This window comes from Plodia interpunctella, chromosome 6 (assembly GCF_027563975.2).
Source record: "Plodia interpunctella isolate USDA-ARS_2022_Savannah chromosome 6, ilPloInte3.2, whole genome shotgun sequence".
NCBI lineage: Eukaryota > Metazoa > Arthropoda > Insecta > Lepidoptera > Pyralidae > Plodia > Plodia interpunctella.
In genome coordinates, this window is record NC_071299.1 from 5,052,249 (window position 1) to 5,064,465 (window position 12,217).

Genomic DNA, 12,217 nt, shown 5'->3' on the forward strand with positions numbered 1-12,217 from the left:
AAATAAGTTTCAGGATAATCCACTAAATCCTTCTTCTGTCCTTTAAACTCGCACCACGATTGCGTAGAAGGTATTTTTGGTCGGAAATCTGCAACAATATTAAAAATTGGCGCTTTTGGCTCCATTGGCAATGTTCGTGTACCTTAGTTGTACCAGTAGCGCCATCGAACTTACTTTGGGGCTAGCTCAATCTGTGTGATTTGTCCTAATGTATTTATTTATTTTATCTACGCTGAGCTTCGCGAAATATGTCCTATTCCATGTGTAAAACATTCCAAATGGGTTGGAGATGGCAACATTGACGATGAGGCTCAGAGCACGGAGAGTTACCTCGCAGGGGGACGGACGGTCGGACAGATGCTGACAGCTAAGCAATTTAGTTCAGCGATTTGTTTGCGTTGTAGGGAAATTCGAGTCGAGAATCAGTATTTATTTAATCAAATCACTGACAGAATAACATCATTATTGGCCTGACTATAAATACAACATAATTGTACTTTAAACTAAAACACGAATTAAAATATGTAGTGCTATGAATAGATGAAAACAATACGAAATGTCGTCACCTACTTCCAAACTCGTTTTAGGTTTATCTTGTGCAGTGACATTAGGAATAGTTGCATATGTGCATGTAAAGCAGCAAACCGACAGGCATGTTAAAAATACTTTAGTTGTTATAAGGAACACCTTGTAGCTTTTACATTTCCAAAGGAATATTAATTTCTTAATAGAAAATTAAATTACATAACTTGCATATTATTATCTCAAATAAAATGTTTAAAATTCACTAGAGTTTTCTAAGTATTATGTTACTTAGAAAACTACAGATATCTCTATTACTTCTACTATTAGAAACATTACTAATATTACTATTACTAATCTTATTACAAACATACATACTGGAATCATCATTTTTCTGGACCCTTCAATGTAATGTAAGATATGGTTATAGGACCTTTTTTAAAACAGCAAGTAACCTTTTTAATTTAAATTTTACTATTTTTTTTATGTTTACAGGGAGAAGATGCATGAAGGTGTTCTAAAAGATATAGAAAGACAACAAAGAAGAAAAATTGAAAACTTATACATGTTAGAGAAACAGAATGAATTAACCAAAGAAATGAAAAAGGGATTAGGTAATTAATCAAAAACAAAATATTACTCTTAGACAAGCATTATTTTAATATAACTAAACTATGTGAGAAATACAACTACATTATATATATAATGGATTTTTATTTCTTGTCTTGTTTTAACCACACATCCAGCATCACATCTTTGAGGTTTAAATTAACACCTGTAGGACGCTTCATGTCAGTACCATCAATAAAACCGTCTAATTCTATTTTCTGTTTGGCTACAGCAGCTAAACATTTAAATGTCTGTGGCTCCCATGATGCCAAATCTGATAAAGACTTTCTATCCAACATAATACCCGCACGATCCAGGCCTTCCTTAAGAGTATAGTATGTTAAATTATGTTGTTCACAAGCAGCAGTGATACGAGTGTCCCAAAGTTCTTTCATGTCTTCTTTCTTTAGTTTCCTGGCTTTAGTAGCATATGCCAAAGCTCTGTGAACATTGCGAACAGCAACTGAGTAACAGTTTCTCCGACGGCCGATGTAATGTGCAGCTAATCTGAAGATTTTTCTTTTTCTCCAAAACTCATCAGGACCTCGACAGCGTACCATGTTCGTAATTGACAAAAAAACCATTATATACGTGAATTTCTGAAAAAAAAATAAAATAGGTTAGGTATTTCGCATGTACAGAATAACTGAACTTCCAATACGAACAGCTGTTAAAATAGTTCGAGGTTATTATTAAACTGACAAATAGATTACATTTGGGATTCGACAGCTGTATTATTTGTAAATTTTATTTTGTATTTATTGAATTCCTTTCCTGTTTTTTTTTGCTACCAAACCAACCTAGGCAAGCAAAGCAAGTAGGTACCTACAACAAAGTGTTCAATGAAAGTGTCAAATCAAAGTAACAAATGAAATGTCAGTGTCAATGTCAACTGCGATATTTAGTAGGTAGCGCAAAGTTGTTACAAACAAATGCCAAATCCTCGTCAAAAATATAAATTTATTGTAAACTGCGATAAAATTAGGAACAACATATTTCGCACTTCACAATATTGTCAATATTATGTTATACCTAAATAGAACTAAAACTATATAGCGAGCGAAAAATAGATAGCGAGACTCCTCTGAGGGAAAAAGCTGCCGGCCTTCTTGGCACCAATGAGATAGAGATGAGTCGTGAAGAGATTTCTTTAAAGAAACATTTCTAAATCTAAAAATAAGCACCTAGAGGTATACTTACCTAAATTTAGAGTAGGTCGTGTAGTGTATAAACTTCGTAAGTTAGAAAGTACCTATAGATATGTACTTAGGAAGATGTTAGGAAGTAGGTACTTTTTTAAAGTACCCTTTTTCAATTAGTCTTCATCACTATCGTCCGGATTTATTTGAGTTGATCGACTAGAAGCCTCAAAATTATTCTTTGCAGTCATTATTTGTCTAACGTCCGTTGAAAATTTACGTTTGATATTTGGGTTAGTACATGGTCTATCTTGTTGCATAATAAATCTTAATATCAATATCTGTAAAGAGATAAAAATAAAACTAGGTAACCTTTAAAGAAACCGTTTTTCTGAGATCCATTTCCTAGAGATGAGAACTTAGTAATACCTAGGTATTTTGGTATGGTACTTAGGTACTAGATATTAATAAGTACCTACATCAGCGATTAATTAAGTTATTGAGGCAACATTAACTTATTTATTTCTTATTTAGGTATAAATTTCTCCTCCACTTAGTACTAAGTAGGTAAGTATTTAGATATTTTTGCACTATACCTCGACACCAGTCTACATAAACTTACCCTAATTCATTGCGAATTCACACCATTACCGTGGCATAAAAATCCATGCGGGAAAACATGACGATTCGCCACAGTCATGAACGGTAGTACAGATTAGTGTAAGTACCTACCTAGTTAAGGCAAAATTGAAATAATACCTACTACTTACTACTAATACTACCTACTTCATCAAATCACCGACTTAATGGGACTTCAATCTTACCTCATCTATTATGACCAAAACGAATAAAATAATATGAGTCATCAAAAGAATCGAAACGACTCTGTGTAAATTATCGCCGCAGCCGCGAATATTTATGGAGTTTGTTCCCAATTCCATTAAATAGTTCGATATGCAGGAACCACTTTTACAGCAACTGTAAATGAATAACAAATTTAAAACACTGAAATTCGACATCGAGTATTGATGCTAATGATATCTACCAAAACCAATTTCTTGTGAGTGAAAACCCAAATGTAGAGATTGGACACAAAGGGAGGGCATACTTATATTATTGCAGGGAAACCTCACAACACCGACCAAGTTTCCGACTGCTAAGTATAGCTATAAAAATAACTCATTCGCAAAAACGAATAGTCATTTGAGTAACTAGGTACTCGGGGATACAGAGATCTAAGTTCAGACCACCAAATAATAAAGAGTAAGTACTCCAGCACAGCACAGAACAAAGAATACAGAATGCAGAAATCGGTATTCTAAGTCTTTGGGTTCCCCGTTCATTTACAGAAATATATTTTCATCTCTGTCTTGCTTGTCTGAATGGACATGGCGCTGAACACATTTACGGCGCTATTGTATGATACCTACCTTAAAGGAACACTATCCGTTGCCAATAACGATGTCTCTTTAGTTTGTCTATGACTACTCGAACTTGGATCCCACTCATAATCACGTATTTTATCGTACCAGTCATAAGAAAACCAATCTCTAAAAGACCCAAGCTGGAAATAAGATATTTTTAAAATAACTTTTTACCTCAGTAGGACAACACCCAATTCTAGATTTCCTTGTAATAGATGACATTTAAGAATCTTTTTCCTACCAAATAATTAAATAAATTTTATTTATAATAACAGCTCACCCCACAACATTTTAATGTCCATTGAATATTATCCATAAACCTTTTATATTTTGGGAATGATCTGTAATACTTCATGCTATCTTGTATAAAACTTTGCGTATTTATACGGCACCAAACAAGTCGTTTGATGCACAAAATAACTGCAGCAACATCTATCAATATTATCCATATAACACATAACCACAATGGACAGCACATCACATTAGAGTCACGACTGAAACAGGAAACATTTATTCGCCTAAGTTTTCACGTTAGTGGGAAAACTCCGCCCGTCTTTGCCTAGGTTTGACCTCAGATGTTATTTCATTCTCAGTTGCTCGGGGCTTTGCTCCCGTGGGAATTTTAAAATAAAATATAGCCTATAGCAATTTTGGATTATGTGGCCGCCGACTCGCTGTCACAGAAGTGTGACACGGAAGATTTTTTTTCCTTACAGTCACACCAGTGTGATACAGAATGTACATTTCTAATGGTGAAAGAATTTTTGAAATCGGTTCGGTAGTTTCGGAGATTACTCGCCTCAAACATACAAACTCACAAATCCACAAACTCACTAAACGCGGTAAGCGTTTAGTGTGTTTGTAATATATCATAATAGTATGAATTTCATCAAAATAAGATCTAATATCTTATTTTTAATATCTATTTAAAATTCCATCTTTTATCGGTCCAGCATTTTAGTTGTGAAAGTATGACAGACTTTCGCATTTAAAACATTAGTACCGATAGCTATACCTTACTCTCTTTCCATGTGCAATATAGTAAAGTAATTGTATATTCATTGGTACCATTATCATTCCAGATAGCAATACAAAGGAGTTGACCAAATCTAATCCTGTTAAAATCAGCATATCGCCCAAACCTTTAACATTAGACACATCTTTTAATTAACTATGTCAGATTTTGTCTATATCTATACCATTTTTAAGTCTATAGTCTTAAAAATGTTATAGACCATATCAACATAATTTTCATATAAGTACAATATCATGTGTAATCATCCCATACGAGGTAGACGAAGCCAAAATTGCGAAACTGATATGATGTGATGATGTTGATGTTTCTGCCGTCAATAGGATAATTGCAGTAAGTCGGATTTTTGCCAAAACCGAGTTATATATACAGCCATGATCACGATAACGAGATCTACATTCGTAACTTACCCATTTGTTTGTATGTATTTTAGATCCAAAATTAACAATTAAAAATTTGCAGTAAGTCAAGCATTTTTTTTACATTACAAAACATGATTACAGTGGATACACTTACGGCAAAATTTGTTATTCAGTCTCTCGGCATAAGTACAGTATGACATCTATAACACTTACTATGTTAAGTAATTTACATACATAAATTGGGCATGGACCGAGCAAATAAACACTAAGAAGATATATTGTTTTATCCCTAAGCAGAGTGCCAATATATACTAAATGGGTGGTCTGATATGAAAAACAGTATGGTGCGGTACTGCATGTATGCACATAAAAAAATAAACTGTAAATAATCAAAAACTTGTGTGGAAACTTAGCATATATACAGTAAAGAACCCACTTCCTGTGTATATGCTGATGGAATTGAGATTATTTACTGACAGGTTGCTAGCCCATCGCCTATGAGCAGAATCTCAATAATCCATAATTTTCATATTTACCACAAAATAACACCAATGACCAAGTTATAGAGAAAATTGCCATAAACCACAAAAAACACATGGACCACACAATAAAAGGATGATTCTTCAGCAGAATCTTAATAATCCATAATTTTCATATTTACCACAAAACAACACCAATGACCAAGTTATAGAGAAAATTGCCATAAACCATAAAAAACACATGGACCACACAATAAAAGGATGATTCTTCATTGTATAAGCACTTTAAAATATCTTTTTCCAAAAGAAATGCTTTTATATAATAAATAAGCAAATTTACGCGTTAATCAAAAACTTTTCTATCTGTCAATCTGGTCATCTCCGCGGGATTACATTCTCTTTGAACTGTCCCCAAATAAAAAAGTTCTTACACTATAAGACAGTTTTAAAATAGTAGGTAGGTGGGACACAGGTTCAGTGGGTCAGAGAGACGCGACAATATGAATTTAGTCATTTTTGTTTCTAGTAATTGAGCATTAACACATTCATAAAGTGAGATGACCTTAGCTGAGGAAATTTGGATTCCATCAAGGGAGACATGAAGCCGAAGTGAATTTCGAATGCTGTAATTTTACTTCAGACTCACGTCACCACACATTTATATATTGTCACGTCACCCATGTGATACCTACTACTGAAAACATCTACTTTGCGTGTGGTCGATAAGGTCTAAGCATTGGTTGATAAAAAATGCGATAAACATTTAAGAAGTTTATTACAACAAAATATAAATAAAAAATATAGTTCGATACGATTATAAAGAACACAATAGAACATTAACACTTACGTAATAGGTAACATATTTCATATAAATAACATAGTATTATCAACATGAGTTTAATAATTACTTAAGTAGGTATATATAAATATTCAAAATCGTTCAATCACAAAGCTATAACATCACAGATATCCGTGATTATGTATTTCGTAATTTGTATATAAAATCACTTTAAATGCCAAAAAGTAATACCAAATTCGATTATTCATTACTCTTAAGTACTCCCTTATGGAAAAATCTGTATGTAGTATTGTGTACTACTTATACATTAAAACGTTCAGGGAGTAAACTAGAAAATAACCGGGTGCAAAATCCAGATCTGATTGCTAACACAATAAAACTTTCTTAGTTGGTAGCTCAATCTTTATAATTATGCTTATATATCGATATATACACAAAATAATTAAAATATACCATCACTTATAAATATAGTTTTAAACGCAGTGTTTGGAACTGCTGGTGGTTCACAATGTTGATGATCAATCTAATCACTTGAAAATAAACCTATATTTAGGTACCTACTATCGATTATAATCTTACATTTATGAAGATATCACTCATCGATTTATATTTAACTAACGCCCCGTCACGCTTCGCTTACAAACAAATTATACAAATTACACACCTAAGGAACCTCCTTCCTCAGGAACCACACTATCTGTTGGTGAAAACCGCATGAAAATCCGTACGGTAGGCTTTGAGTTTATCGCGAACAGACAGACAGACGCGGCAGAGGGCTTTGTTTTATGATATATAAGGATTCAGTCAGCATCCTGTATTTATTCTTAAGTCTTATTGAGCCTTACGAATTGAGCGTACATTTATTTAAATTTTGGAGAAATAAATTTGAAAACCACACTGACATTGTAATATCTCCCTTGATAGCAGTGTTTAATATGTTATGATGACCTTATTCAGCATCAAGTTCAGTGACATTTCCCATTTTCTTAATGGTCGGTGATACATGGAACTCACATCCCGTGCTGGCCACCACATCTTCGACAGTCACGCCTTCCGCTAATTCAGTCAAAGTCAGACCATTTTCTTTGTCAACTTCAAACACACACTGTAAAAAAGTTTTTGCAATTAAATTACACTCACCTATTACAATACTAAAATAAATGAAGCCATTTAGATACAATCTTAATCGTGTTATCGCGTTGCGATGATAGAAGGCCGGAGATAGGTAATAATAATTATGTTTATTCAGAACATCCTAAATACATAGTGATGTTTTTAGATTTCATTCTAATTTTCCTCATATTTTGAAAGAATATCGAAGGCATTTTATGCTATTTGATAGGTAGTGTGTTTCGGTTAGACCTAGGTGCAACCACATTTCGGGATTTAGTCGTATCGTAACATATAATAATAAAAAGCTTTATTTTCGAACCCTAGGTATGCGAAACCAATTCGATAGATAGATAGACGTTTAGTTGATGCTACGAAAACACACAAATAAATCATACAGAAATAAAAACTAGAAAGCGTGAGAAATAGATATAACTTATTATATTATACAATACTACTACTGTACCGGTTTCATATTATAACAATATTCGCAGATCGGTCATTTTTCTATTGATTCCACTGTTATTCTGTCTATAGCTACCTAGTCAAAATAACACTGGAAGTGTAATGTCTCATTTTATCAAATGGCGACCTTTAAAAATCGAGTTTATGTATACATGATAAGACAAAAACTACAATTTTGTCACTTGACATCAAGATTACGTGTCATTAACTATCGTGTATGGTGAGATTGTTGTATAATAAAAATACAATATGAAGCCAGCATTACCTTCTCAGTTATTATCATGTCCACGCAGTTCTTTCCCGTAAGCGGCAACGTGCATTCTGGCAAGATTTTGTGGTCGCCATTTTTCGCCGCATGTTCCATGGTGACCACGACCTTAGTCCGTGGAGCTGACACCAAATCCATGGCACCTCCCATGCCTTTCACCATTTTTTTCTAAAAATATATAAAGAGTGCAACATTAATATTATGTTGTATGTATGGTACCTTATTGGTTTATTACCTATTATTTTGTATAAAAGTAACTCACAGGTATCATCCAATTTGCTAGATCACCATAACGTGAAACTTGCATAGCCCCTAAAATTGTTAGGTCTATGTGTCCCCCGCGAATCATGGCGAAACTATCATCAGATGAGAAATATGATGCCCCTGCAAATAAATATAAAACCATTTATAAGTGAAGTAACAATCCAAAGTATTTTAGTACATATTGAATCACTTACCAGGAAGAACTGTCACTGTTTCTTTACCAGCATTGATGAGATCTGCATCAACAGCATCTTCTGTTGGGAATGGACCAAGACCAAGAATACCATTTTCTGATTGCAGTAATATTTTTACATTCCTTGGTATATAGTTGCTAGCCAACATAGGCATACCTAAAACACACCTCTATTCAGTATTTCAAACACAAGTCTCCATTTTCGTTTTTTATGTGCTAGTAATATATAAGTCAATAGTTTTATATAAAAATACTAACCTATTCCAAGATTTGCATACATTCCGTCTTGAAATTCTAAAGCAGCTCTCTTAATAATTCTTTCCCTCATAATATCCGATGCTTTTTTTTCTTTTTGCGCTATTGGCTTTGTGATGGTTCTTCTTTCTATTCTTTTTTCATATCTATCACCTTTGACAACTCTGTGCACGTATATAGATGGTACATGTATGAAATCAGGTTCAATTTCATCAACAATTTCTTCTACTTCGGCGATGGTAGTCCGGGCAGCTCTGCACATGGCAGGATTGAAATTACGTGCACTTTTCCTGAATATCAAGTTACCATGCCTGTCAGCTTTCCATGCTTTAACAAGTGCATAATCTCCAGTAATTGCCTCCTCCATGATGTAATTTTTGCCATTGAACTGCTGATGATGTCTTGGGGAACTTGGTATATCAATCTGAATAATTTTAAATGAATACCAATGAATATATCAAATCTAAATAACTAAATATTATTATTCTAAAACCAACAATATATTATCATTACCAAATACATCATACAATACATTATCAAGGTTACATATTAACAAAAAAAGAGTGATATCAAGAGGATTGCTGAAAAATAGTGAGATGCAAAATTCCATTATAACATGATAACTAGTATAACAGGAGAGCACTCACTCATATAAATATTTCATTTGTATGAAAAGGCTTATCTCTAGATCTAGATACTGATGACAACTTTACAGCCTACTAATCAGGACTGTTATAACAACTGAAAATGAACTAGAATTCATTCATCTTACTTTATAATTAAATAATAAGCATACTTTTCCATCTTTTGTGTATTTAATGGGAGATCCTCCTTCATGTATCAGTGTCCCGAATCCAGTAGGTGTAAAGAAAGCCGGGATTCCAGCACCACCAGCTCGAATACGCTCAGCCAGAGTACCTTGTGGTGTCAATTCTACCTAAAAGTATTATCATAAAATGTTAATCTATGAGATATTGAATATTTCAATAAACTTGCATAACACGTTTGCACTTAACAAACCAGTTTTGTTTCTTGTTATTGTACACTTGGAATGAAAACATTTTTATATACTAAATATACATTTTTAATAGCCTGTTTTATGTGTCCCAGTGCTAGGCAAAGGCCTCCTACTACTGCTACTACTTTTGTCTTCCATATGTTGCTGTCTTAGGCTGTTGATAATGGTGCTGAAACTTGTCTAGATCATCCCGCCATCTTGTTTGTGGTCCCCCCTGCCCCCTTCGGGAACCCAAATTGTGGTGATCCAGTTTTTTATTATAAAACTTTGTGTTATATGGACTAAATAAAGTTAACGTAATGTTTGGAAATATCTTACCTCCAATTCACCACTAAGAAATTGCCTCTCAAACTCAGCATTTTCTCCAACATATGAGGATATCATCCGTTTGATTTGCCGATTCTTGAGCAATATACCCAAACCAAAGTTTTCCACACCTGAAAAGAGTGCTAGCTTTAAGAGAAATCATTTTAATGCAATATTGAATCCTCAATGCACACAAAAAGTACATAAACACACTAAAAAATTATGTTCTTTTCTCATTGTGTACATAGTTTTAATTTAAAATAAGTTTGAACCATTGAAAAATCTTTGAATATGCTTCAAACTTGTATTCTGTAGGAATCTAATATTAATAAATTAAGATATGATTTTAACTAACTAGTCAATCTTAATTCTAATATAACAAAATTATATAAGGTAAATAGTTGTTTATTTACAGTAGGTTGAATTCACCTGCATTATTAGACACAATGGTGAGACCAGCAACTTTAACTTCATTTAACGCTTGTATCAGGTTCTCAGGTATTCCGCACAGGCCGAACCCGCCGACCAACAACTTTGACCCATCTTTGATATCGCTTACAGCATCCTTAGCACTTTCGTATATTTTCTTAGTACTTTTCTTCGAAGTACTGTAACTTGCACATGATATTACCTGGATAAGTATACAATTATTTAAATACAATAAAAATTACATTACAATACATGAATACCCGTGGCTTAAAATGCGTACCAAACCAACACATTAGGTACCAGCATAGTAAATTCTCAATGAGAAAGAAAAGGCACTTACCTTGCCCAAACAGCTGTGATAAATAATTGACCTCGACACAGTATTAGTCTTAATAAAAAATATACGACTTAAATTTATTAGAACCATTTCAAAATCCTACAATTTACTAATAAATTTAAAATTCACAAAATAGAATAACAGGCGAGTTTTTGTTTTATTAATTTGTTTACAGCTAGGTAGGTACCTACTCTACTCCTACGTAAATGTCAAACAAATAAAACCAACCAAATTATTGTAAACGTCAAATGGCCGTAGTTAAATGTGGCAAGGATACAAAGGACTTTAGAGCCGAAAAATATTACTTGATTTTAAATTCAAAATTATCTATTTCATAACGAGAAGGAAACAAATACGATGTGTACTCTATATCACCAACCACGATAAAATGATAACGATGAATATACACAAAGAATCGGTTGTTTGTCTTACGATTCACGAGGTCAACAAGGTTGTTGCTTACTATATGTAGACGTACTAGTTAGGTTGAATAGCAATAGCAGATTACATAAATGTTATTATTATTGTGTATTTAGAATAATCGATTAATGTGACGTGATCAACTCACACCCAGAAAGCGGAATAGTCTCAATTTGACTCTCAAATCCTTGTTTCTAATTAGGTAAATTCGGGGCTGTGACGTCCCGGGAAGCAAGAGGTGAACGATCGTGTGCAAATGCAATGCATCAAATGCTAAATAGAACATCAGTAATTACAACGAACTGAACACTTTTTGATTAGGTACCTACTAGGTAGTTAGGTACCAAAGAAAACTCAAGCGCACTCTTATGTGCATTGAAGAAGACTTTAGTACTTAGGTCGTTTGCATTGGTTCCTCATTCTCATCCAGTTTAGTCGAAATGTGGCAGAAAATGGTCACGTAGTCACAAAAGTCTTCAACGCGCGTATTGACACCCCTGGCCTTGTAAACATAGGCAGCCAATGCCTTCCTATCAGATCAACTAATGCTTGTTTGTCTGCTTGGTACCTAGTACCTACCTACTTATAAGAAAATACAAAAATCGACGTGGTTTTTTTTAATAACACTGGATGTTCATAATCAACCCAGTAATAAACGAATAATACCTATGTACCTATTAAAAAAAAATTACTTGCTCTCTAAAACTGACCGGTGGGATCAAAACATACACTGTTTTCAGAATATGAGAAAATAAAAATAACAACGCTTAGGTACTTAAGTACCT

General features: G+C 33.6%; 3 protein-coding genes across 7 annotated transcripts; 1 reads left to right on the forward strand and 2 right to left on the reverse strand.

Moving 5' to 3' along the window:
• The first annotated feature begins 325 nt into the window (after nt 1-325).
• Nucleotides 326-1,730, forward strand: LOC128670510 (uncharacterized protein). Its single transcript, XM_053746219.2, has 2 exons — nt 326-655; nt 1,022-1,730. The coding sequence occupies exons 1-2, from the start codon at nt 557-559 to the stop codon at nt 1,142-1,144; spliced, it is 222 nt and encodes a 73-aa protein (XP_053602194.1). The 5' UTR covers nt 326-556; the 3' UTR covers nt 1,145-1,730.
• LOC128670508 (large ribosomal subunit protein bL20m-like) lies at nt 1,159-5,963 on the reverse strand. Of its 5 annotated transcripts, none has more exons than XM_053746213.2 (7): nt 5,751-5,963; nt 4,710-4,836; nt 3,975-4,188; nt 3,701-3,834; nt 3,095-3,248; nt 2,332-2,611; nt 1,604-1,730 (listed from the first exon to the last, which is right to left on the reverse strand). In XM_053746213.2, exons 1-6 carry the CDS (start codon nt 5,839-5,841, stop codon nt 2,447-2,449), a joined length of 885 nt encoding a protein of 294 aa, XP_053602188.1. In that variant the 5' UTR covers nt 5,842-5,963; the 3' UTR covers nt 1,604-1,730; nt 2,332-2,446. The 5 variants fall into 5 exon arrangements, with proteins under 5 accessions (XP_053602192.1, XP_053602190.1, XP_053602191.1 ...); XM_053746214.1 differs by having other exon boundaries at nt 5,626-5,753; XM_053746217.2 differs by lacking the exons at nt 3,095-3,248; nt 3,701-3,834; nt 3,975-4,188; nt 4,710-4,836; nt 5,751-5,963 and having other exon boundaries at nt 1,159-1,730; nt 2,332-2,452.
• A 363-nt stretch (nt 5,964-6,326) lies between these two features.
• SCOT (Succinyl-CoA:3-ketoacid CoA transferase) lies at nt 6,327-12,109 on the reverse strand. Its single transcript, XM_053746211.2, has 9 exons — nt 11,016-12,109; nt 10,676-10,877; nt 10,259-10,377; nt 9,719-9,859; nt 8,926-9,346; nt 8,669-8,824; nt 8,473-8,594; nt 8,208-8,378; nt 6,327-7,472 (listed from the first exon to the last, which is right to left on the reverse strand). Exons 1-9 carry the CDS (start codon nt 11,100-11,102, stop codon nt 7,317-7,319), a joined length of 1,575 nt encoding a protein of 524 aa, XP_053602186.1. The 5' UTR covers nt 11,103-12,109; the 3' UTR covers nt 6,327-7,316.
• Nucleotides 12,110-12,217: the final 108 nt, after the last annotated feature.